We start from the raw sequence: 27,216 nt of genomic DNA, 5'->3' as shown, positions 1-27,216 counted from the left end.
CGAATTATTTTTTGGCTACTTCGACCATCGAATTGGCTACTTCGACCTTCGAATCGAACGATTCAAACTAAAAATCGTTCGAATATTCAACCATTCGATAATCGAAGTACTGTCTCTTTAAAAAAAACTTCGACCCCCTACTTTGCCACCTAAAACCTACCGAGGTGCAATGTTAGCCTATGGGGAAGGTCCCCATAGGCTTCCTAGTATTTTTTTGGTCGAAGAAAAATCTTTCGATCGATGGATTAAAATCCTTTGAATCGAACGATTCGAAGGATTTAATTGTTCGATCGAACGATTTTTCGTTCGTTCGATCGAACTATTTGCGGTAAATCCTTTGACTTCGATATTCAAAGTCGAAGGATTTACATTAACCCTCGATATTCAACCATATGTAAATCTGCCCCTAAATGTTCATTTTAGTGATAGTTCCCCTTTAATAAGCCCTAGACACTACCATTTTTATGTACAATGAGCCAAGATTTGAATTGCCCCTTTGGCTTCTATTTATATCTGGGGGAGGGGATCAGGTCAATGACAGTACAGTATTTTTCAATCTTTAGCATTTAATGTAAAGAGCAGGCTTTGATAGCTGTAGATTGAATAAGTCATTAAGCCCTATTGATCAGTTTTGTTTGAACATCTTCAAAACTGCCCCTTTTGGGTTGTCCTTCGGCTGCAGCCAGAGAATCGACGTCCAAGACCCTCTTCTTCAGAAGTATCAAAGGGAATGCTGTAGTGCCAGTGTCCATGTTGCTGGACATCACTTAGATTAATGATGACTGTACTGCTATATTTAGTGGTATAGACAATCTCTAGGAGTCCTTACTGGGTTGCCCCAGAGGTGGGGCAAACAAGGGTCATCTAAGACATCACAAAAGTGCCAATGCCCATTGTTGCTGGACATTGTCCAGGTGAGTGATAACTGTACCGCTACATTCAGTGGTACAGCCTTCATAAGGCTCCCTACCCTAGGTCTCTGCCTAAGTAAGTTAACCAAGAGATTAATCATTAAATCAAGCAACAATGTATAATGTCAGATGGATTTTACTGCATGAGGTGTTTGTTTAGAGAGGAACAAAAAAGAAAAGATCGATTAAACGAACATCATCGGTTACCACACAGCGAACCAAGCTGAGCTTCCAGCGGTACAGCAGGAGTGAGTAGAAGTCCGTTTGTACAGAATGAAATTAGTAGCTTTATTTTGTTTCCAGTAAATCCAGTGTCTACATTAGGTTTGCAGTCCTCCTAGGGAATTATCATGTGTGCACACACACAGTCAAAAATGTCCAACTACAATAACCTGGCAACAGGTTAAAAACAAATGTACAAATGAGACAAGGTCACCATCTTAAAAAAAAAAGTGCAGGAGACAAAAAAAAAGTTTCCAATAGCTCATTGGTCCACAAAATAAAATTCAGAGATGCGAGAAACGAGACGGCAAAGAGGGAACCTTCCCATGGAGATGGCCTATCAGTGGTTAATTCCAGCTTGTTGTTTAGACGTTGGACTCAGCGGCCAAACATAGAGATGCATTCCAGTAGAATAAGTTCTACTATCTGATTCTGGTACACTGTGTGGATGGCGATATTACCAGTCTCTGTTTCCGGTTTCAGCAGGGTTGGTCCAAAAACTATTGCTAAACTCTGATAAGTCATTCTGTTCTTTTCTCCAGTTTCAACAACCCTATAGAGGCCAAAGCATAGAGAAAATTACTTCTGTGCATTTTCAGCTATTCATTTTTGTGATAGGTACTAAGGAGTTAACTGCATATTAATTCGGCCAGCTTTTCTGATCAAGGAAGATACCTTAAAGGAGAACGAAAGTCAAATGTTATACACTACCTGCCTGAAAATTTCACATGCCAATGCCTTAAATGGCTATAGGATTAGCTCACCAATCTGCATATTAAATTAGAGAACCGTATTTATTGTTTCCAGCTCATTTGGAAGAATGCGGTTGCCATCTTGAGAAAGGAATATAGGCTTCCGTTTCCACGCTTTCACTATGTGCAGAAACTCCCTCCCCCTGACCTCAGGCGCATAGATAGTCGTGGCCAGAAAACACTGAAAACACTTCTCCCTCTCGCTGCCTTGGTGCTGCCTGGTAGCTCCTGCATGCACGATCAAGAGATGCGTTGCTTGCAAATTGATTTACAGAGGAACGATGATGATGTGCGTCTAGCTTAATTTGCATGCGCGTCATCGTAGAAGGGAAAAAAGCATGCGCAATGGTATCTAATTTTTCCTAATGCTCCTCAAGACTGCCTCGGGCAGCCTGTAGGAAGATTGCTTTGAAAACAGTGACGTCACTGGATTCCTTCAGTCGCATTCTCAACAGATTGTGTTTCCTGCTGCTAGACACCAGGGACAAGCACCTTACTTCCACCGTATCAGTAACATTGCCATCTCTTATATGCAGGGTACAGTGCAGAGCGCTCGTTAGTATAGCCCTCTACTAGTGATGTGCGGGCCAGCCCAAAAACAAGGGACTTCCACAACAGTTCTCCAGGTCATGGGCTGGTTTGAGTTGAGCTCTTCATTCTGCTCTCCCTGCCACCTTACACTGCCGTTTCTGCCTCCAGCACTCTCCATTTATAGGGGTGCACCTGCCCTGCAACATCCCCTTTCATGTCATCAGAAATGGGCGGGTCAGATGAGGGTCTATAGACAGGACTTGCAAGGTCTCATTGAGTTCAGTAGATGGGTTAGGGTGGACCCGCATATGACAACCCTCTACCCTACCTGTTGGGTGACTGACCCTCTGGTTGTTGTGAATGAACCTACCACATACTGCAGAAATCTGGAAATAAGTGAAAACTTTACACATTTTGATGGGGTTGAACTTGATGGACTTTGGTCTTTCTTCAACCCAACTTTGGTCTTTCTTCAATCCAACTTACCTATATATAAATCATCTTGTTTAGGTGGTCATACAGTGGAAAAACTGCAAGGTACCTTACCAATCAGCCAAAGAGACTGATAATGACAGATGTAGATATCCAAGGGAATAGATGTACTGCCAAACAGAGCCTTAATGTAGGGTGACAATGGCTATGAAATGGCCAATCACTGCACCTATATGGCACCCCAAGAACATTTTTCCATGCTTGTGTTGCTACCCAACTCTTCTTACTTTTGAAAGTTGCTCACAGGTTCAAAAGGTTGGGGATCCCTGATGTAGATATATGGATAGTTATAACACTGGCTGTGCGCTGATAAAAGGTAATAAAATGTGCTCAAGTGTACAGCATTCGGTAGATTGATTTAACAAGACACTTACTTCTTGAGATGTTTGAAGAGAACCTGCATAGTGTCGTGGTTTGGCTTTGGCAACTGTTTGATCAAGTCTTTGACTGCTTGCACGCGCAGCTTGGGCTCTTGTTCTGGAAAATAAGTTGCTCGCTGTGAATCGTTGCTGCATATATCTGTGTAATAGCAGTGCCCTCAAGTGGAAAAGGACTGCCACTGCCAGAACCATACATACATGCATTATGAACTCAATTCTTGGCTTTAATCGATACTCAGCTGGACCACACTCTATGAAGCAATAGCTAGGAAGTACAGCGGAGACGTGTATTACAGATGTTATTGAGTGCTGCATTGAGTGGATACTTACTAATGGCATTCACAAAGTCATTAAAGTAGTTGAAGGTGAAGAGTGGCTCAGGCAGTTCTCTAAAGAACATCTTCAGTGCTCCTGTAATGACGTGAATATCTTCCCATTTGCAGTCATTTAAGTCCAGTTTCTCATCTAGCATGTAATATGGGGAGATAACATTAGGCAGGTCTGTAAGCATTAAACGTAACTATACTGCATGATTGCTTTTTATTATGATTATGGAAGTTCTCAGCAAGCAAGAAAATAAACAGGTTGCAAACGTTATTATTAAACAAACCTAAGCTTTAAGGGCAAGCAGGGGAGGGTAAGTCACATAGGCATTAACGTGGCCGTAGATGTTAAGATTTTTAAAAGATCTTTTCGTTATCGTAAGCCCAAGCTTATCTTGAAATGATTAAATGTTTAAATTACGATTTAGGGATATAGTCCAGGAAAACTGTGGATAGCTGCCTGCTTGGCCCAGCAAACAATTGGATAATGGATACATTTCATTGTGAACAATGACATTTTTCTAACCTGCCAGTTCGATTTTCTTATGTCAGACGAAAAATCATTACATGCACGATTGTTCAGTGCCCCCTAACCTCACGATAATTTGATGGAGAGAAAAGTCTTAACATCTAAGCCAGGGATCCCCAACCTTTTTTACCCGAGGGTCAAATTCAAATGTAAAATAAATTGGAGAGCAACCAGGGGCGATGCTGACCCCTCTGTCATCTGAGGCAGCTTGCTGTTGCTGTCGTCCCCCTCCCCCCATGCGCTCAACTTTTTTGCGCCAGGGGGGGGTCCACAAAGGCGGCGGAGAGGGCCAGAACGTTTTCAAAATGGAAATTCGACTCTTAAAGTACCAGGAGCGGCATTTTTGTGCCTAGTGAGCCACTGCCGCCTGAGATGAGTTTCTCAACTCACCGCATTGGTGCAGTGCCTCTGAGAGCAACACAAGCATGTCAAAAACTCCTGAGAGTTGCAATTATGGGCTGTGATTGGCTATTGGTAGTCCCTATGTGGATTAGCAGCCTACAGCTACTGGAGGCTCTGTTTGGCAGTACCTGGTTTTTATGCAACCAAAGCCAAAATTCAAAAATAAACACTTGCTTTGGGGCCACTGGGAGCAACATCCAAGGGGTTGGTAAGCAACATGTTGCTCGCGAGCTATTGGTTGGGGATCACTGGTCTAAGCCCACCTTTAGTTATTGCCTATATCTGAACATACAGTTATCACATGTGAGGAAATGGAGGGGTTTTGTTGGGAGTTGAGCAGTGACAGCAGAGACGGTTGCTTTGGTGATGCAAGGGTTAAAGGGATTCTATCACGATTTTAATGGTGTCGTTTTTTATTTCTTAATTACACTTACACTGCAAATAATTCACTCTACCATATAAAACAGGAAATTTTTTATTACTTACCGTAATTTCTGTTTCCTGGTCACTTTCCATGGCAGCATTCACCAATGGGTTAAATCCACTCACCAGGCCAATGGACAGGATCCTCCCCAAGCAATTAAAAGCGCCCGCCCCCTTATACTCACTGTCTTAGTTGAACAGCTCACACAAAAACAAGGGGTGGGTAGTTTTTGGTGAATGCTGCCATGGAAAGTGACCAGGAAACAGAAATTACGGTAAGTAATAAAAAATTTCCTGTTTTCCTAGTCACCCATGGCAGCCATTCACCAATGGGAACTACCAAAGCTACAGGGAGGGACTTGACACTTGACACATAATGCAGTAACATAACACACTTTATTTTGAAATATTCGCAACAGACTGCAAAATCTTTCTCCCAAATTTTGTTTCCTGGGAGGAAAGAACATCCAATCTATAATGCTTAATAAATGTATTGATGGAGGACCATCTCGCCGCCCTGCAAATCGCTTCTGGCGATGCCTTGGCCTCCATCGCCCAGGAACTTGCTAGAGCTCGGGTGGAATGGGCTTTCAATCCCCGGGGAACCTTCCTGCCAGCTGCATTGTACGTCTTCGCAATTGCTGCTACTATCCAAGAACTCAACGTCTTCTTAGATGGAGTTTTCCCCTTTCTGAAACCGCCAGGAATCACAAACAAATGATCCGACTTTCTCCATGATTTTGTTCTATCCAGGTATATCGTGAGGGCTCTGACCAAATCCAGTTTATGCCATTGTCTCTCCTTTTCTGACTTTGGCGAAGGACAAAATGAAGGAAGTGTAACTTCTAAATCCATATGGAAGTCAGATATCACTTTTGGAAGAAATTTGAAAGTAGGTCTCAAAACCACTTTGTCTTCATAAATTACAGTGAATGGCTCCAGAGCTGATAATACTGCCAGCTCGCCCACTCTGCATGCTGACGTCACGGCAACTAGAAAAACAACCTTAAGTGTAAGATTCCATATGGAAACGTCCTCTAAAGGCTCAAAAGGTGGCTTCGTCAAACTGTCTAGGACAAACGGAAGATCCCAGGGAGGCGAAAAGCTTCGGATCCGTGGTTTTACCCTCTTAAAGGCATTGAAGAATCTGAGGACCAACGGATCTACCGCCCAAGTTTTTCCTGAGAGTGCTGAAATAGCCGACACCTGCACTTTGAGGGTACTTAAATGAAGGCCTCTCTCATATCCAGCGAACAAAAAATCGACCACCATAGATGCGGAAGGACAACCTGGGTCTCGCCCTTCTGCCAGCATAGATCTCACAAACGTCTCCCAGATCTTATAGTATTGTGTAGATGTAGATCTTTTCCTTGCATTCAACAGAAAATCTACTAACTTCTCTTTGTACACTAGTTTTCTCAGTCTCCTCCTCTCAACCTCCAGGCCGTCAAGCAAAGGTGATCTTCCTTGTGAAACTGAACTAGTCCCTGGGACAACCAACCTGGGAACCTCGGAATCTGCTTGGGCTGTCCTAAGGACAGTCTGTGTAGAAGAGGAAACCAAGGTCTTCTTGGCCAGTATGGTGCTATTACTATAGCATTGGCCTTTTCTCGCTCTATTTTCTTTAGGACCTTCCAGACCAGGGGAATTGGAGGGAACACAAAGATTAGTTCTCTTGACCAGTCCTGCCTTAGACCATCTACGGCTTCTGCCTCTGTGCATGGGAATCCGGAAAAAAACCTTCTGCACTTCCTGTTGTGAATGGTAGCCATGGCATCTATCTCCGGTACTCCCCAAGTATCTACCAGATCTTGAAAGATATCGTCGTGAAGACTCCACTCTCCTGGATCCACTCGACTTCGACTTAGAAAATCTGCTTTTTGGTTTTCTATTCCTGGAAGATGTACTGCAGTGATATTTTCTAGGCAAGACTCTGCCCACTGAAAAATTGGTTTTACTTCCTCCGACAAGACCAGGCTTCTTGTACCTCCTTGCTTCTGCACATAGGCCACTGCTGTGGTATTGTCGGAAAACACCTTTACACTTCTTCCTTTCAGATGGTCTGCCAAAGCTAAAAGCGCCTCTTTTATTGCCTTTAACTCTATGACATTTGAGGAGACGTGACTTAACTCCCAAGAACCTTGAACGCATACATCTCCTATGTAGGCTCCCCAGCCGACTCCTGATGCATCTGTTGTAACTGTTATCCAGTCTGGCTCCTCTAGTGGGGTACCTCTTCCCAAATTCTCTGGAACACACCACCAATTTCGGACGTTTTTTAATTCTTGAGACAGAGTCAATTTTTCTCGTAGGTTTTCTTCAGGATTTTTTACTTTCCTGAGCACAAAATTTTGTAAGGGTCTTGAATGCCATCTTGACCATTTTACGATCTGGATCGTTGAGGACATCAATCCCATGATTTTCAAACACTGGCGCACTGAGACTACTTCCTGACTTCTGAAGTCTTCTATCGCCTGAATAATCTTCCTTTGTTTTAGAAGAGGAAGACTTACCAAATTCCTTTGTGTCTGGAAAAGAGCCCCTAAAAAGACGAGAGACTTTGATGGAACTAGACTGCTCTTTTCTAAATTCACTATCCAGCCGTGTAGCTCTAGCGTTGTTTGAATCTCTGCCTCTCTCTTTGTTCTTGCCGTTACCAGAATATCGTCTAAGTAATGAAAGACTGAAATTCCTTCCTTCCTTAATTCGGCTATTAATGTCACCAAAATCTTTGTGAACACTCTTGGGGATTGCGACAGGCCAAATGGGAGACATTTGAATTGCACATGTACCCCTCCCACTTCGAACCTCAGAAACTTTCTGTGGTCCTGACAAATTGGCACATGAAAATACGCATCCTTCAAGTCGATGTTGGTGAGCCAATCCCCAACCGAGATCGCCTGTATCACTGATGCTAGGGACTCCATCTTGAATTTCTTTTTTTGTAGAAATTTGTTTAGCCTCCTCATGTCTAATACTGGCCTCATAGCGCCTGAAGCCTTCTTTACTAGGAATAATCTTGAATAAAACCCCCTTCTTTGTTCGAAAGGAGGAACGACTTCTATTGCCTCGGAAGCAAATAGCTGATCCATGTACTCCTGGAACAGACCTTGCGCTTCTTCTGACTCCTGCAAAAATGAAGTTACAAAATAATCTTCTTTGGGAATTTTTGAAAACTCTAAACAAAAACCTCTTTCTATTGTATCGCATACCCAGCGATCCTGAATGTTTCTGGCCCAGACCTGAGCGAATAGCGCCAATCTGCCTCCTACTTTCGTCTGAGCCAAGACACCCTCATTGCTGCTGAGCCGTTGAGCCTGAGGTGGAGAAACCTCTCGATCTCCTGAAATTGCCTCTTGAGCTTTGACGGCCCGATCTCCAGGACGACTGTCTGTTAAATTCTTTCCCTGGCTTATATTGTTTGGATGTTCTAAATGATCTCTCCTTCTCTCTGTGAAAAGATGTATCAAACCTCATCCTTTTGTTTCTTCCTTCCTGAGGAAGGAACACACTTTTTCCTCCAGATACTTTCTTGATTGTATCCAATCTCTCTCCAAACAACATTTCTCCCTCAAATGGTAGTTGGCATAAGTTGGATTTCGAGGCTGCATCTGCTGCCCAAGGTTTAAGCCACAACGCTCTCCTTGCTGCCACCGACAGTGCCATAGATCTTGCCATAAAGTGGACTAGATCAATAGAAGCTTCTGACATAAAATCAACCGCCAACTTACAGTCAGCCAGCATTTCCAACACTTTAGGTCTTTTTACATTAGACGAGATTGCTTCTTCTACCTCAGCTAGCCACACTTTTAAGGCTCGCGAAACTGAAGTGAGCGCCACTGCCGGTCTACAGGCTGCCCCAAAAGATTTTTTAAGATTAAATTCAATCTTTTTCTCCATCGGTTCTCTGAAAGCTGCCGCATCATCCACCGGTAAGGTGGTCTTTCTTGCCAGTCTCACAACCGCTGCATCCACCTTAGGGGATGAATCCCAAAATTTCGAATCCTCTTCTGCAAATGGATATTTCTTAAGAAATTTTCCTGCAGTCTGAGGTCTTTTTTCTGTTTTTTTCCATTCTGCCATAATAATATCTTTAATTGAGGCGTGAACTGGAAAGCATACCGACCTCTTCTTCAGAGACGGGAACAATTTATCAGCTGAAGATAATCTGGCAGGTTCCATGGGGAAGGTCAGCGTCTGCCTAACTGCTTTTATCAGAGGCTCGATCACTGCCAGATCAAAATTGGAGTCCTCCTCCATGTCAATCTCCCCTTCTTCCGAACCTAAAGGAGAATCTAATTCTGAATCTTCCGAAAGTTCTCCCTCCGAAACCTCAGAAAGGGAATCTATTTGTCTGGAGTAACCATGTCTTGCCCTCTTTTTAGAAGTTGCTACTTCCTGAAAACCTTGCACCACCGCTTGCTTAATGACCGCAGCCAAAGATTCAGCAAAAGCTTGATTTTCAAGAGAAGCTGACACTCCTGGTTCTCCTGGAGCTTGAACTGACGTAGCCTTTTCTGGCGTTTTGTCTTTCTTCTCAGTGGCAGGAAGGCTGTGTAATTATATAGAAAAAACAAATATTAACCTCCTGCACAATTCTCTCTCTCTCTTAGCACACAGGCATTAGGATACGTCTCACCTTTTCCCTTTGGGGTGAGGTGGTTTGCCCGGCATTCCCGACTCCATAGAGGTGCTGTATCAGCAGAATAAACAGGCTCCTGCAGGACCCAGTGTCACAAGTAGCAAAGAAACTTTTTAAAGAAGGGCATCCCTGCCTACCTGAACGCACTAAAATACTGTTTGGCGCATCTCAGGCGCGAAAACCCCCACTTCCGGTTCGCCATGCTGCCAGATTCCAAAATGGCGCCTGAGGTACTTCCGCCCATACGGCGCTCCGCATCCAGTCTAGTGTAGGAAACTCTCGCGGTAGTTGTGACGTCACTTCCTGTTTCGGCGCCACACTGCGCCACACCTCCTTCGCCTCCCTAACCCGCATACTACGGGAGGTATGGCTGGACACAGGATGCCTCCACGCAAACGCCTGGTCCCTCCCTTGCTAACCCCAACTCAGGGGGAGCTACTGGGACTTCAGCAACTGTAAGGGGGAACCGAGAGAGAGAGCAGAGAGCCCCCTTACTGCTGGGAATCATCCACCTGCACCATCAGCCCGTGGACAGGAAAAAAAGACAGTGAGTATAAGGGGGCGGGCGCTTTTAATTGCTTGGGGAGGATCCTGTCCATTGGCCTGGTGAGTGGATTTAACCCATTGGTGAATGGCTGCCATGGGTGACTAGGAAAACTTCATTCCTAAGACATTTAGTGTATTTTTTGTTGTTGTAATATTGGTGTGTAGGTGCATCTCAGGTAATTTTGCCTGGTCATGTGCTTTCAGAAAGAGCCAGCACTTGGAACTGCTTTCTGGCAGGTTGTTGTTTCTCCTACTCAATGTCACCGAATGTGTCGCAGTGGACCTGGATTTTACTATTGAGTGCTGTTCTTATATCTACCAGGGAGCTGCTGGTTACCTTCCCATTGTTCTGCTGATGGGCTGCTGGGGGGGGGGCGATAATATCACTCCAACTTGCGGTGCAGCAGTAAAGAGTGACTTAAGTTTATCAGAGCCCCAGGCACATGGCTGGGGGCACCTGGGAAGCAGACAATTTGTCTAGTCCCATGTCAGATTTAAAAACGGAATATAAAAAAATGTGTTTGCTCTTTTGAAAAACAGATTTAGTCCAGTAGTCTGCTGGAGCAGCACTATCAACTGATGCATTTTGGGGAAAAAAAACATGATTTCCATGACAATATCCGTTTAAGCCTGAAGGCTGATTGATTAGATCTGTGCAATATGTACTGAACTGACCCACCATATGCTCCACATATCTGGCTGCTAAACGTTAAATACATGGTTGGATTTTTTCTATGCACAGCCTCCACTGCAACCCTAAGCAGGGACCCTCAGTTACATTGTGTTTAAAGGAACAGTAACATCAAAAAAAAAATTTTTTAAATTCATCAGTATACATCAAAAAATAAACACCAACACAAAAAAAACCTTTTAAATTGCAAAGCCTTTATTAAGAAATAACTTACCGAAACTCCAATTCCGCTCCTGTTCAGAAAAGGCGACATGGCGATCATCCATTGTGCGGCGCTGGATTTCTCCTTCTTGGCTATCTCTCATGTACTGTCAGCATGTGAAACGGCTGCTGCATCAGGGAGCATGGTGTCCATGACTGCGGATCACTGGCTCATCGGCACGCTGGCTCCAAGGTCCCCTGATTGATGTTCAGCTCCTCCTTCGTTATAGGGGTCGCAGGGTCTCCAAAAGCTTCTCGCGTGTGTAGAAGGTGCTGATCTCCTGGCTTTCACTTTATTACAGATCAGTCTTATTATTTGGGAACCCGGTTAGGGAGATTATTGGCTGCACCTGGGTGAGTTGAACTGTAGGATTATCCGGAAATACAAGATTAAAATGATACTATTAATTTGCTCTAATGGGGGCAACAGAGATAATAGAGCAAGAGCAGGTGGAGGTGATGAGCGCCATTCAATCCTCGTCTGCACTCGTAGGCTCTGAAGTGGTGGAGGTGCAGGAAGGTGACTGCCATGAGCGGACGTGTCAGCCAGACGGTGCGGGAGGCGATGGTCAGAACACACTGAGTAGGGAGCTATTTCCCCACATAGGAAGATGCAGGCGGCGCACACCAGCACTGGTAGCCAATTCCTCACGGCTGTGGGAGGTAGAGAAGAGCACCTCCAGCACAAAGTGGCCTCCGGCATGATGTTCCCATCGACTCCCGTCAAAGGCACAGAGGGAGAACAGCTTCCAATGCTCGCCTTTCCTCAGCTCTCCCGCCCGCACCTCCACTACTACAGAGCCTACGAGTGCAGGCGAGGATTGAAGCGGGCCCATCACCTCCACCTGCCCTTGCTCTATTATATCTGGTGCCACCATTAGAGCAAATTAATAGTATCCTTTTAATCTTGTATTTCCAGATAATCCTACAGTTCAACTCGCCAAGGTTCCGCCAATAATCTCCCTGACCGGGTTCCCAAATAACAAGGCTGATCCATAATACAGTGAAAGCCAGGAGATCAGCACCTTCTACTCCCGCGAGAAGCTTTTGGAGACCCTACGAGCGGTGCGACCCCTATACCTATCTGGTAAAGGAGGAGCTGAACATCAATCAGGGGGCCTTGGTACCAGCGCGCCGATGAGGCAGAAATCCGCGGTCATGGACACCACGCTCCCTGATGCAGCAGCCGCTTCACATGCTGACAGTACATGAGAGAGAGCCCAGGAGGAGAAATCCAGCCCTGCACAATGGATGGCCGCCATGTCGCCTTTTCTGAACAGGAGCGGAAGTGGTGTTTCGGGAAGGTTTATTTCTTAATAAAGGCTTTGCAATTGTAAAGTTTTTTTTGTGTTGGTGTTTATTTTTTGAGGTATACTAACAAATTAAAAATTTTTTTTTTTATGTTACTGTTCCTTTAATACTATGATTACTTACCATGTGTGACAGCAAATCGAAGTTTTTGTATCACAGCAAGGTTTCCGCTGACTCTGTACAAGCCATCTACATCCAGCCCTACAACACAAACAGGGATAAACAACATTGTTGGCAATCTAAAGGCTCCCTTTACATATACTCAAGTATACCGCCATAAAACTGTTTTTGAGGGAATGCCTCCAATAAGCATCCAGTTTAATTTAATTTCACCAAGTATCGCATACCGTGGGCTTCCACGTGATCTATGCACATCTTGACAAAGTTTGGTACTGTAGTGTTTTCTCTCTGACAGAGGCTTGTAAGGGAAGAGCCAAACACAGGATCTGCAATACAATAAAGGTGAACTCCCCAGTGATCAAATGTATATCTCTATTTGCATCTTTAAACAAGACATATTAGGCAGCAAATATGCTTTTTATAAAAGCTAAGATATATTTGTCTATGGATCAGTAAGGCTCAAACACTTGACTTCTACTAATGGTACAAATGAATTAAGGCTCGTCTGGAAAGTTTAAATTATTTGAGGACGTCTACTTTGGATCAAAGGGCTACATTTTTAAGTTACAATAAAAAAAGAAAAAAAAAAAAATATATATATATATATATATAAATAAATCATTGCATTGCTTCATGCGGAGTGCTGATCAATCTCTTTCTATACATGCAATTATTGTTTGATCCTGCACCTTGCAGGATATTTGGATAGAGTGCTGGCATATATAATTAATATGTTTCTTATCTTGTGAAGATATCATTATAGTCTGCCTATGACTTGCATGGATGATTTTGCCACCCCTCTTTAGGCTGCCATGGTGATTCAACCTGATGGGACTGAAGTTCTCTGTTTAACTATAATATGTTTAATGCCCACCATGGAAAGTAGGTCAACATCAAGTCTCAGAATCCATCACTTCAGCATGAAACAAGGTGAGGAAAATCTTTAGGCAAATGTCATTGCATTATGAGGAGCACTGGGCTTTCGCTAAAGAAGGATTGAAATATCCCTTTAAAAATATGCAACTAAACAGTAAAAACCCATACTTCAAAATGAACATTCTGATTTCAGATGTGTGCAGACAGGGGCCCTATGGGGTAAATTTTACTAAGTGGCGAAAATTTGCCAGCGACTGCTTTGCAGCCATCACAACACTTTGTTCAGACAATGCTAGTTTACTAAAATGCGAAGTTGCGTCCTGGGCACCGAACGATGCCGAATTTTCGCTAGCGTTACATCAGCAATCAAAGCAAAGATGCACTAGCGTTCAATTATGTCTAGCGCAACTTTGTTAGATTTCTTCACTCAGACTAATTTGCATATGGCGGGCAATTGTTGCAGCAAATACATTACATTACATTACACAAGTCCAGGGAACCTTAATAAAGAAAATAGAGTTGTTATAATTCCCTACACATGAGCCCACTGTATAATTAATGTTCCATATGTTAGAAAATGTCTGGGGGAACCTGGTTACCCAAAAAAATGTTTAAGGACATTTGCAGGCTATCGCTCTGAAAAAAAGAAAAGAAGCCAGCGTTTTTTGGGACTTATAAACTTTTTCCACAAAAAATATGATGCAAGTAACAGAAGATTGAGGAAGATCTATGCACTCCAATGCAAAGGCAAGTCTGGCGAAAGAGGTAACGTTCAGTAAAATCCGCATCTTAGTGAATTTGCGGAGTAACGTCCATTTGCCAGATCGAAAATTCACCTGGCAAATGCGAATGAGCGCTAGCGTCGGTTTATTTCGCTAGCGAAGTTACGCCTGCGCCCGTTAGTAAATTGGCAAAGTGCCTGAAAGCGGTAACACTGGCGAATCCAATGTATTGTGAAGTATGGGAATCATTCACGACAGCAGGTTAACTGCAATTATGCGGTTTATTGTGTCACCACACGACATGTTTCGGACCAATTGGCCCTTTTTCAAAACCCTCTGTTATAAACACTGGCGAATCGTCGCCATCGTTAGCCACTTTGCCCTTTAGTAAATCTGCCCCTATTTGTCAGTGGAAGAACAGCAGTTTAATACCTGAGAACCTTACCTTTAATGTAGCCCTTCTCACGTACTGCTTGCATTGTTGGCCGGCGCGTAAGAAACTTCTTAAGCTTTGTTTTTGTCTTCTTCTGCTCAACATTATCAATACTACTAGCTGGCTTAATTGCTATGAAAACAAATGACAGAAGAAATATTTAGAACACAGGTTGCCAATCAGCGGTGCTGCCCTCCATAGGGAGCCCAAAGTGATTGTTGTTGAGCCTGACCATAAGGGCTCAATTTTTAATTGTAAAAATAATTTAAAAAAATATTCTGGTCTTTATTGTTATGACCATTACAAATGCTGTTATTACAGACTTCAAATATCAAATATAGAATACATCTTTTAACAAAGCACTATGACAAATTCTGCGCTTAACTACAGTTAAAAGCGGATAAAGAATGTTCTGTGCACACAGTAAGTTGCTTAACAAACCCTACTTCGACTTTTCTTAGAATCTCTGTCATGGTCCTTTTCTTTGTCAAATTTCTCTTTTGCATGCTTATCAACTGGGGATTCTGGAACATTATCATCACATGCTTCCTCGGAATCTCGAGGCTGGAAATAAAATGCAGGCGAATTAACAACGGCATGAAATCAAGTTCTGACATCATATAACAGGCAAATTAGTATTAAAGGAACAGTTCAGTGTAATAATCAAAACTGGGTAAATAGATAGGCTGTGCAAAATAAAAAATGTTTCTAATATAGTTAGCAAAATAATGTAATGTATAAAGGCTGGAGTGTGCGGATATGTTTTATAACAGAACACTACTTCCGGCTTTTCAGCTCTCTAAAGTCAGTGACTTTAAGTCAGTGACTTTAAGGAGGTCACATGGCACATAACAGTTCAGTGAGTTTGCAATTGATCCTCAGCATTCAGCTCAGATTCAAAAGCAACATTTATGACCCATGTGCTCCCCTCAAGTCACTGATTGGTTACTGCCTGGTAACCAATCAGTGGAAACCAAGAGAGCTGCAAAGCAGGAAGTTGTGTTCTGGTTATTATGTTGCACATCCAGTCACTCCAGCCTTTATACATTACATTTTGGCTAACTAACTATATTAGAAACATTTTTTATTTACAAAGCAATGTGTGTGTGTGTGTGTGAGAGTTTGAAAGCTTTGGCAGACTGAGGCTGCACATCCCTCCCATGCTACAAATGTAATTTTCTGTTGCAGAACGATAAACTTACCGTAGTGCCAGCAGTGCTGCAAAATGCTGTATACCAATCTTTAATAACCATATCACTGTCAGACTGTATCAACAATTCCGTTCCGGTGGTGGTTTTGAGCTGAATAAAAAGAAAAATATGTTAGCATTGATTTAATGAAGAAATAACATTTTGTTATTTTGAAATATTTCTCCAAATCTATAGTAAACAAATTATGAAAAAAAATGTTTTAGGTCCTGGGGAAACAAAGGAAAGTCTGTGAGTAACTATGGTGCTGGTTCCTGGGTAACTGCTGGGTGGTACAGTCAGAAAGTGAATAGTATTCACTTCACATAACACTGAGTAAATGTACATATATACCTATACACACACATGAAAATGATCCGCATTATAATGGGGAGTAGTTATGTGCGGGTCGAGAATTTCTCGACCCGCACCCGACCCTAACCTGCCACCTCTCGAACCGCGCCCAGTCAGGGCTCCTGCCCTCTTTTTATAGACCAGTGCCCGCCCCGCAGTGACATCACAAAAGGGACAGCGGCAGGCTGAAGTCTATAAATTTCGGCACTGGAAGCTGGCAGTACTAGGTCGCAGATTTTGTGCAGGAGTTGGCCCGAACCCTTACATTATTATTATAACTATATGTGCTATACTATAATGTATATCTCCCCATTAGTGATGTGCGGGGTGACCCGAAACCCGCACATCACTAATGGGGAGATATACATTATAGTATAGCACATATAGTTATAATAATAATGTGTCAGTAGCCCTTTAACAATATTAACACTATATAATTTCCCTTCAAATGCCTCAATAAGGAACAAGTAATAACTTAAAAAATAAATGCACTTACCTCTATAACATTCTTTTTACTGGATTTATCCTTTGAAGCCCAATCAACAGATGCACCCTTAATGTCAACTGTAAATTCTGGTTTGGACTGATTACTGCCAAATTTCTAGATACAGTAGAGAAGAAAGTGCCTTAAACAACTCTGTGTAAGGACAGACTTTACTCCTAAGCTCGAAAAAGTAGAATCCAAAACACATAAAATAAAAACAAGCCACTACCAAGTAAAGTGAGTTGGATCAAGTCTTTTGGGAGTAAGTCAATGGACACCATTTGTTTAATATTAAAATAAAAACCACAAGGATTATTAAAGCTGGAACAGGATAACCCATTTGAAACAAGTGGCGCAAAGTAGATACCTTTATTGGCCAGCAAAGAAGATAATCACAACAGAATGTTATTGGCTTCAAAAAGGAACTAAAAGCTTTCTGTGGTTATCATCTAATATAGCCAGTAACGTTGAAGATCAGGCTGCAGTTCTAGATAAAACCCACTAAGGATGAAATATTGTTGACACAGAATTGGTATCTTACCCAGCCAGCTGCATTGGCTTGTAACAATAAGGTGCTGCCCTTTAACACGGTCCATGAGGACATCCAGTTCTTCCTGCAATGAAAATCTAAAATTAGTAAGACTCCATAGCAAAACAATTGCCATGATTTTTAAAAAGATGATCGTGGCAACATTCAGCCGCTGTTTTTCTGTTCCTGGTTTGTTGCTGTGACCTCAGTTTGAATTTAACATTACAACCATATTTCAAACTGGTAACTAGGATTTAGGGTGGCAATTTAAATAAAATTCATTTTTTCCTGGTGCTTAATAAACTGGTGAGAAAAAGTTCTACTGAACAAGATTCCCTTTTTTTAAAGTTGCAGGTAAAACTTAAGGTGGCCATAAGGAAAGCTACTGAAGCAGTTTATTGCGAATAAATTAGCCACAATAGTGGAAGCTATATTTATTCTGCACAATGCTTTACCATACTAGAAGCTCTCTCTATGTGTTTAGGATAGCAGCTGCCATATTAGCTTGATGTGACGTCACTTCCTGCCTGCGTCTCTCCCTGCTCATTCATAGCTCAGGGCTCAGATTACAGCAGGGAGGGGAGGGGGAGATAAGAGCAAACTGAGCATGCTCAAGCCCAAGGCCTGGAGGTTGAAGCTGAAAACAGGAAGTCTGATACAGAAGCCCATGTGTACACAATAGAAGGAAAGAAATGTGGGGTTTCTTTTGACAGAGGACTCAGATCAGCATTACTTTGAGGGTTTACGGAAGTATTTATATAGACCTTTCTGATAAAGCTTACTTAGTTTTAGCTTTTTCTTCTCCTTTAAGCTTTTTAAAAGATCACTTTTGTTATTGTAGGACCAAACTTATCCTGAAATGATTGTTTAAATGTATGATTTGTCCACCAACTAAAATGACCATTTTGATCAGCGTTGTGTCTGCATGCATTTTGGTATGACCGTTACCAGTAGATTGTCACATGCCGTAGACTTGGCTGAGAACATAAGCCTTGCTTTGTGAAACGAAAGCTAAATGAGTATCCACATGCATTTTGATTTCTCTGTGCCGATTATACTTACCTAACTTTTTTCCAGTTCTCCGTGATTTTTGTGACAAGTAATACACCATACTTTTCTTGATCCTGCGGCCGAAAAAACAAACATGACTATAACTAACCTCATATCAAAGGCAAGTTTGTAAGCATTGGGTACAACGCTAAGGGAAGTAAAATATTCAATTAAATATTTGATTCCATAAAACTATAAGACTCCTGAACAAAATAAAAAAAGGGGGTTGGATGCCTTTTTTAGCAAGTGATATAACACAAGGTTACTGAAATTAACACTTAGTACAAAGTTGATCCAGTAACATAGTAAGTTAGGTTGAAAAAAGACACACGTCCATCAAGTTCAACCTCTTAACTTTTTTTAATCTCCTGAACTGCCAGTTAATCCAGAGAAAGACGAAAACCCCATCTGAAGCCTCTCCAATTTGCCTCAGAGACTGTACTAATTGCCATTTTAGGCTAATGCCGCACAATAACCCCTATGCAGGCACCAGCTTTCTTCTTTACCTGCTCCCAGAACCACTGTGTCGCCCAGGTGCGGGAACACTAGATAGCAATGCCCTGTGTGGAATTAGCCTTAATCACAACGGTATCAATGACAAAGTGTTAAGTAGTATGCTGGCACAAACCGGACTTTACTCCAATACTTGATGCTGATAAAAACTAGTTTATTCAACAAAAATAAACTTCTCAAACGTAGCATTACGCATTTTGTGCCTTGTGGGCTACTTTTTGAGATGTTACTTGTTGTTAAATAAACTACTTTTTATTAGCATCAAGTATTGGAGAAAAGTCCGGTTAGTGCCAGCCTACTACTAAACACAAATATGCAAATTACCTCCCCAAGCTGAAGGTCTGGGGTTTGAGCACCTGGACCCCCTGGCAGTATTGGTAAGTTAAAGCAATTGTAACATCAAAAAATGAAAGTGTTTGAAAGTAATAAAAATATAATGCAGTGTTGCCCTGCACTGGTAAAACTGCTGTTTGCTTCAGAGACACTACTATTGTTTATATAAATAAGCTGCTGTGTAGCAATGGGGGCAGCCAGTCAAATGAGAAAAGGTTTAGGTTAGACAGCAGATAAGCTCTGTAGAACATAATGGTGTTAACTGTTATCCACTATTTAACCTGTGCCATATAGACTTTTTTTAATTTCCGCCATTGCTACTCAGCAGCTTATTTATATAAACAATAGTAGTGTTTCTGAAGCAAACACAGCAGTTTTACCAGTGCAGGGCAACACTACATGATATTTTCAATTACTTTAAAACACTTTTTGTGTTACTGTTCCTTTAACCTTGCTATCTACTACAATAAATACTGGAACCCCCCTCTTTTTTTCTTTAAACTAGTCTATTGTATTAATGACTAGGAATGCACCAAATCCACTATTTTGGATTTGGCCGAACCGCCAAAACCTTTGTGAAAGATTAGGCCGAATACTGAACCGAACCCTAATTTGCATATGCAAATTAGGGGTGGGAAGGAGAAAACATTTTTACTTCCTTGTTTTGTGACAAAAAGTCACACAATTTCCCTCCCCGCCCCTTATTAGGATTCGGTTCGGCCAGAAGGATTCAGCCGAATCCTGCTGAAAAAAGCCAGAATCTTGGCCGTATTCTGAACCGTTTCTGTGCATCCATTAATGACAAAGCCTTAGTCACAAAGGAATCTTTACCCCTCCGAGGCAATTTGGAGAGGATTCAGAAGGGGTTATTTTGCCATTTTCTGGATCAACTAGCAGTTAGGCAATATGCACTAAGAGCCCAGAAAGAGGGGGCGCTTGATCAGCTGTTGCAAATTTCCTCTGTTGCATTTCATAAAGAGTCAAAAATTACCGGGCCCTTAGGATGCACTGGCATTTCTGTATGCAAAACACTTTACATGCAGCAAGCCCAGGTAATTATGCAAAAATCCCTTTTTTAGGTGTGATTAGGTTTACTGCATTTGTGGTAACGAAGACCCCTGTCTGTCATAGGTCTAAAACAAAGAGATTGAGCTTGATGTGTTAGTGTCTTTATTTTTTCAACCTTGCCGAAAAACAGTCATCACCAGAGAGCATGATTGCCTGATTCATTACTGGCGATGAGTCAGTGTTACATTCCTAATTGTGGGTTTCCTAAGAATTTAGCCCGGGGAACCACTTTATTTTTGCAGCTCCCAATCCTCGGAAAACCTTACCTCGAGGTACAGTGGAGGATAATTTGTATCTCTTCCAGTAGAGGTGCAGCCAGGTGGAATGAGTCATTGTGAATAAGAATTTGAACGCTATAAGCATTCTTTTTGTCATACTTCCATCTTCAGGTAATACAATATTCCAGTTAATAGCGGCCACACCATTTCGTTTGTTCTTTAAATTAATAAATAACTATGGTTTCTGCCATTTCTTTACAAGAAAACAAAAGCACTTTCAAAATCTTGTAATTAAAGGGGAACTATCGCAAAAATGAAAATTTAATATAAGCTTCCTCATACTGAAGTGAGAAACTTTCTAAATACAATCAATTAAATATTTGTATTGTTTCTGAAATAATCAAGTTTATATTCACTATTCCTCTCTCAGTATCTGTTTCTCCTCATTCTGTCTTCATGCAGCAGTTGGGTGCCAGATGAATGATCCAATATATCATATATATCCCTTTCCTAGCAGATGTATTAGAGCTCACTCAAATAATTGATTCCACAAAATCTAACAAAAAAACTGCCTTTTGCACAAATCCTGCATGTAGAGAGACAGGATTTCTGGTGATTTTAATAGATTGAGCTCTAATACATCTTCTAGGCAAAAGGAGCCCCCTATCTGATATATTGGATCATTCATCTGACACCCAACTGCTGCAAGAAGACAGAATGAGGAGAAACAGATGCTGAGAGAGGAATAGTGACGATAAACTTGATTACTTGAAGAATTTTTAATTGATTGTATTTAGAAAGTTTCTTATTTCAGTATGCTGAAGCTTATATTAAATGTATATTTTCGTGATAGTTCAGCTAAGCAGACCCTAATATAACATATTACTCATCTATAATAGCACTTATCTTGCATCAAAGGCTGCAGCTTAGAAAAGGCAAGATTTTTGTTTATACAGGGCTCCTTCACAAATTACCTAGTTTATAATTGGCAACAGTGGGAAAAAGTGAATTTGGTGAAAAACAAAACAATTTCCGAATGGTGCTTTATTATAATGGCAATAATAATATGAAATTTAAAAGTATAGACAGAATACATTTTTAACACATTGTTAAATGTGCTCATTTCAATCAATCAGGTGTATATAGGGCGCTTATAACCAATATAATTTCTAGTCCCTCAAATGCTGTAGAGATCATGGGCACAGAGCTGCCATATGCAACCATGAATGCTATAAGGTAAGGTAAAGCATGAGGAGAGCAGTGCAAAGGGATATACTGACTGTTGCTTGTTGCTTTGGAGAAGGAGGAGGTGTCTCATCAGGTTTGGATGTAGCCGACGAATCCTGTAAAAACAAAAGTATAGTTTAACTTCCAAAACATTAACATAACGGCAATTAAAGAGCAAGATGTCTGGAAAGCTTGCAAAAGTTTCTGGGTAAGTTCCAAATGCACAAGGACAGGGCACAAGCATTGCAATCAAAGAGCTGTATTCAGGCAGGGATATGCAATCTGGATTATTAGTTTCGGGATAAAGCAGCACATTAAGGTGTGATTGTGTTATGCTGGTGCAGCGTGTTTTTACGTAACAGTATCTGCAGCACTGTTAGGACAACAGACAGGGGAAACAGCTTAATGCAACTAAAGCTAAATATAATATTTGGAAAATATATTGTGTTTCCTAAAATATACCTTAGATACCGATCAGCCAATCAAATCTTATCTGCAAAGCACTATATTGCCCACAGAAAAAGGTGTCTTGAGACTACAGTGCACTAAGTCCATGCTAAAAATTGAAGGGGTATTTAATCTGTTTTTTTACATAATCAAAGAAAATCTTTTTCTAAGAAACTTACTGTATATGAAACATTTTAATGGGTAAATTTTTCATTAGGCAAATAGTTTTTAGGTGGAGATCCCTGTTAAGTAACCGACTTATTGCGCCTGCAGCAAATATGTGGAGTCCACAGAATTATGATAATGCAGTTCTTTTTGTTATGAAATCCATTCTTCTGTGGATCACTATGCTGCTCATCTAAGAACAAGTATTCTGTACAAAGTACAGGTATGGGACCTGTTATCCAGAACGCTTGGGACATGAAGTTGTGGAATGACCTGCCGGGTGATGTTGTGATGGCTGATTCTGATAATGCCTTTAAAAGGGGCTTAGATGATTTCTTGGACAGAAATAATATCAAAGGCTATTGTGATACTAAAATCGATAGTTAGTGTATGAGTATATATAGATTATGTGAGTGTATGGAGGGGGGGTGTGTGTGGGGGTGTGTGTGTGTGGGGGTGTGTGTGTGTGGGGGTGTGTGTGTGGGGGTGTGTGTGTGGGGGTGTGTGTGTGGGGGTGTGTGGGTGTGTGTGTTTTCATTTGGAGGAGTTGAACTTGATGGGACTTAGTGTTCTTTCAACCCGATTTAGCTATGTAACTATATGCAAGGTTTTCAGGATAAGGGGGTCTTTCCATAATTTGGAGAAGTAAACTTGAAATTAATTTATACATTAAATAACCCCAATATGGTTGTTCTGCCTCCTTTAAGGATTAATTATATTTTAGTTTGGATAAGGTAAAATACACTGTTTTATTATTACATTGAAAAAAGGGAAATCATTTTTAAAAACTGGAATGATTTGATTAAAATTGAGTCTATGGGAGACTGCCTTCCTGTAATTCAGAACTTTATGAATAACGGGTTTCTGGATTATGGATCCCATACCAGAGACTAGGTAAAGACGTAGGCATGGCACAGTTATCAGCCAATGAAGGTTCTCTCTGTGGGGTTTCTTCGATTAGCCTAATTGATATACCTCACCTTTAGACAAATACATAGTAACATAGTAAGTTAGGTTGAAAAAAGACACATCTATCAAGTTCAACCTTTTAAGTCGATATATAACCTGCCTATCTGCCAGTTGATCCAGAGGAAGGCAAAAAACCATCTGAAGTTCTCCAATTTGCCTCAGAGGGGAAAAAATTCCTTCCTGACTCCAAAATGGCATCGGAAATGTACAAACAAAGGGTGCACCTTTTGAGCACAATGGCTTCTATGGCATCTCAAACGGTTTAAGGTGACACCATTTAGATTTTTATTTATTTATTTATTTTTGCTAAAGTAATGCAAAATCATAGCGGGGGGGAATAAAAAAAGCACAAAACATGTTTTTTTGTGTGAGATTTGGTTTGTGATCATGCTATAATTCACACAAAAAAATCAAGAACATAATTGACGGGATTGTTATAAAGTCTGCCCCTTAAGATGGCCATAGACGCAAAGATCTAATTCTCGATTCGTACGATTTTCGGACCGTGCGTGGAGAGTCCCGACATTTTTCGTCCTGCGGAGATCGGTCATTTGGTCAATCGGACAGGTTAAAAGATTTCTGTCGGCTGTGGGTAATATCTCTGTGTGTATTGCCGATCGTACGATTTTCAGTGGGAGACTGTCACTAGCTTTGTCAGACATAACTATCGTACGATTGCTGTCAGGGGCAGAACATTGTCTGATCTGTTCTTTTACTACTTTATTTGATCTGAATGGTTATTGGCAGGTCGGGAGATGGGGAATTCCGATCCTACGTTGATCCGTACGATTGGATCTATGCGTCTGTGGCCAGCTTAAGTGTTATAGTTGTTAGTACACACAGAAGAGACTAGCGTGAAGGTTAATGGCTAGCCAGCCACAGAGCACTGCATTGTTCCTTCCTACTGCAAGTTACTGGCCATAAAAGCACCACTGCACTACAGAACCAGTAAATACAAACAGACAAGCCATCGGTCACAGTATATTCATCTGGTTTTCAATTGGTTTTTCATTGATACAGATCAAACAGGGGCAAAAGGATGAAATAACGAATATACCCGCCTACCATTGTTATTGCATTCATAAAGGGGAACTATTGCGAAAATGAAACTTTAATATATGCTTCATCGTACAAGTATGAGAGTTAATTATTCTGTACTGTTTCTGAAATAATCAAGTTTATCTTCACTATCCCTCTCTCAGCATCTGTTTCTCTTCATGCAGGTGTTGGGTGGCATTGACAGTTAGATCCAATACATCTAATCTCCTTATGCCTAGAAGATGTATTAGAGCTCACTCTATTAAAATCACCAGACATCATGTCTCTCTACAGGATTTGTGCAAAAGGCAGTTATTTTGTTATAACTTGATTGTACTGGAATCAGTTATTTGAGTGAGCTCTAATACATCTGCTATGAAAGGGAGCCCCCTATAAAATATATTGGATCTACCGTAACTGTCACTGATTATCTGACACCCAACTATTGAATGAAGACAGAATGAAGAGAAACAGATGCTGAGAGAGGAATAGTGAAGATAAACTTGATTATTTCAGAAACAATGCAGAATATTTAACTCTCATACTTGTACGATGAAGCATATATTAAAGTTTCATTTTCGCAATAGTTCCCTTTTAACAATCCTATATGCATTATGAACAAAAGGGGCCTCTATAAAGCAAATGAAATAATATCCTTGTTGTCTGAGAGCATTGTGTAATGCTGAGTAACAAGTGATTCATGAGAATGTCAAACTTATAAGTCATTGTTATCTGTTTGCCTGGAGACTTGTTTTTGACAGCACTGTTTCCTCCCTGTTACACACAGTAGGACCATCATGGGTTATAAATTAAATTCCATAGATCCCAGCAAGATTAAAGATCTTTAAAGGGATACTGTCATGGGAAAACATGTTTTTTCAAAACGCATCAGTTAATAATGCCACTCCAGCAGACTTCTGTACTGAAATCCAATTTTCAAAAGAGCAAACAGATTTTTTTTATATTCAATTTTGAAATCTGACATGGGGCTAGATATATTGTCAGTTTCCCAGCTGCCCCAGTCATGTGACTTGTGCCTGCACCTTAGGACGGAACTACTTTCTGGCAGGCTGTTATTTCTCCTACTTAATATAATTGAAACAGTCTCAGTGGGACTTAGCTTTTACTATTGAGTGTTGTGTTTAGATCTACCAGGGAGCTGTTATCTGGTTACCTTCCCATTGTTCTGTTGTTTGGCTACTGGGGGCGGGGAAGGAAGGGGGTGATTTCACTCTAACTTGCAGTACAGCAGTAAAGAGTGATTAAAGTTTATTAGAGTCACATGACTGGGGGCAGCTGGGAAACTGACAATATGTCTAGCCCAAAAACGGAACTAGAGGGTGGCGGGCCCTGGCGCAGGACGCTATTAACTGATGCGGATCGCAGGAAACACAAGGAGAGTGTCATCTGATAACCGGTTGATCCCTCACCTCCGCTCTGGCCGCGGAAACAAACACTTACCGTCAAAAACTTGCAGTAAAGGATCAACTTTTGCCGGACCTCGGTTCACGGTGAAACCAAACTTGGGTAAAACAATTGTAACTTTATTTATTTACTGCAAGTTTCTCAGAGTAATTATAGAAGATATAAAACTGCTTTGTGTGTTCTGAGCAATAACCACAGTCCATGGAACCAAAAAAGCTCCATTTTATTATCTGTTTTCATTATATCGTGCTATACTCAATTTGTATAGATTTAAAGGGGAACTATAGCGAAAATGACAATTTAATATAAGCTTCCTTATACGGAAGTAAGGAACTTTCTAAATACAATCAATCAGATATTCTGTACTGTTTCTGAAATAATCAAGTTTATCTTCACTATTCCTCTTTCAGCATCTGTTTCTCTTCATTCTGTCTTCATGCAGCAGTTGGGTGTCAGATGAATGATCCAATATATCCCAAAGGGGGCTCCTTTCCTGACAGATGTATTAGAACTCACTCAAATAACTGATTCCAGTACAATCAAAATCTAACAAAATAACTGCCTTTTGCACAAATCCTGCATGTAGAGAGACATAATGTCTGGTGATTTTAATAGAGTGAGCTCTAATACATCTTCTAGGCAAAAGGAGCCCCCCTATAAGATATATTGGATTATTCATCTGACAACAAACTGCTGCATAAAGACACAATGAAGAGAAACAGATGCTGAGAGAGGAATAGTAAAGATAAACTTGATTATTACAGAAACGGTGCAGAATTTTTAATTGATTGTATTTAGAAAGTTTCTTAATTAATTATGATGGAGCTTATATTAAATAGTTTCTCTTTAAGAAATCTATGCGGTGATAGTCGGGCCTGCTGCACATGCCTGTGCTTTCTAATCTCCTAGTCACCCAACTCCATGACTTGCTGTCAGTGTGTGTCAGGTAGGCAAGTATATTCATATTTTTCCTTTGCAGAAGAATCTCTGGTATGTGATTGTGCATAGGCAAACAAGCAGGGACAGATCAAACTCCAGTTACTAACTTTTTGTGAATAGGCTGGATTCAAATAACCATGGTTAGATGTGACAAAGTCAGAAGAATTACGCTTCTGCTTGATATGCAACTGCAAAGAAGAAGATGAGTCTTTTGATGAAGAACTCGCAAACATTTAGTTACAATAAGGGTTATTAGTCCACACAAGCAGATTCGGGAAGATTTAGTCGCCTGGCGACTAATTGCCTCTTCTTCTGGGCGACAATATCCCCCAACTGCCTTTGCGTGTCTTCCCATCCGCTATAATGAAAAGTCATCTCATGAGGAAACTTCGGGTGACTTTGGAAAACAAAGCACCGTGTGTGCTTTAGCGCAGGTGACTTTTCATCATAGTGGACAGGAAGACACGCGAAGGCAGTTTGGGGAAGGTTGTCACCCAGAAGAAGTGGCGATTATTGCCAGGCGACTAAATCTCCCCAAATCTGCTTGTGTGGACTAACCCTAAAGATACTTGCCAGATCCTTGACCAATATCCTCTCATTCGTATGACGCAAATCATACATCTTGTCCTCAGCAATATTTTTATATTAAAGCACACAGACTCGAAATTTGGAGAGTAGGATATGTTATTCAGCAAAATGAGAGAACTGGACATGGTTCTGAAAACTTTTTCGAAAGGCACTGTGTGTATATACAATCTAAAAA

At 41.2% G+C, this 27,216-nt stretch overlaps 2 protein-coding genes across 6 annotated transcripts in view; both read right to left on the bottom strand.

Annotated features, from left to right (window-relative positions):
* Positions 1-1,031: 1,031 nt before the first annotated feature.
* arhgap12.S (Rho GTPase activating protein 12 S homeolog) overlaps positions 1,032-27,216 on the bottom strand; it is a 70,725-nt gene continuing 44,540 nt past the window's right edge. For 3 of the 5 annotated variants that reach the window (XM_018268601.2, XM_018268602.2, NM_001087321.1), the window contains 12 exon segments: positions 21,524-21,586; positions 18,124-18,185; positions 17,074-17,146; positions 16,545-16,649; positions 15,710-15,808; positions 14,954-15,071; positions 14,520-14,639; positions 12,704-12,802; positions 12,480-12,557; positions 3,619-3,753; positions 3,283-3,385; positions 1,032-1,686 (listed from right to left, as the gene is read on the bottom strand). In XM_018268601.2, coding sequence (XP_018124090.1) covers positions 1,512-1,686; positions 3,283-3,385; positions 3,619-3,753; positions 12,480-12,557; positions 12,704-12,802; positions 14,520-14,639; positions 14,954-15,071; positions 15,710-15,808; positions 16,545-16,649; positions 17,074-17,146; positions 18,124-18,185; positions 21,524-21,586 — 1,230 coding nt within the window. In that variant the 3' untranslated portion in view covers positions 1,032-1,511. 5 annotated transcript variants of the gene reach the window in all.
* Positions 8,260-9,694, bottom strand: LOC121394994. Its single transcript, XM_041567375.1, has 2 exons — positions 9,605-9,694; positions 8,260-9,517 (listed from the first exon to the last, which is right to left on the bottom strand). Exons 1-2 carry the CDS (start codon positions 9,649-9,651, stop codon positions 8,260-8,262), a joined length of 1,305 nt encoding a protein of 434 aa, XP_041423309.1. The 5' UTR covers positions 9,652-9,694.

Source organism: Xenopus laevis, chromosome 6S (assembly GCF_017654675.1).
Source record: "Xenopus laevis strain J_2021 chromosome 6S, Xenopus_laevis_v10.1, whole genome shotgun sequence".
NCBI lineage: Eukaryota > Metazoa > Chordata > Amphibia > Anura > Pipidae > Xenopus > Xenopus laevis.
The sequence above is the reverse complement of the archived record's forward strand: the minus strand, read 5'-3'. Positions and strand labels throughout refer to the sequence as shown.

Excerpts from the sequence above, each read along its gene's own strand:
- LOC121394994 (XM_041567375.1), bottom strand. The coding sequence starts at position 9,651 with ATGGAGTCGGGAATGCCGGGCAAACCACCTCACCCCAAAGGGAAAAG. Across the intron at positions 9,518-9,604 it reads CCTCACCCCAAAGGGAAAAG|CCTTCCTGCCACTGAGAAGA; the intron begins GTGAGACGTATC and ends ATAATTACACAG.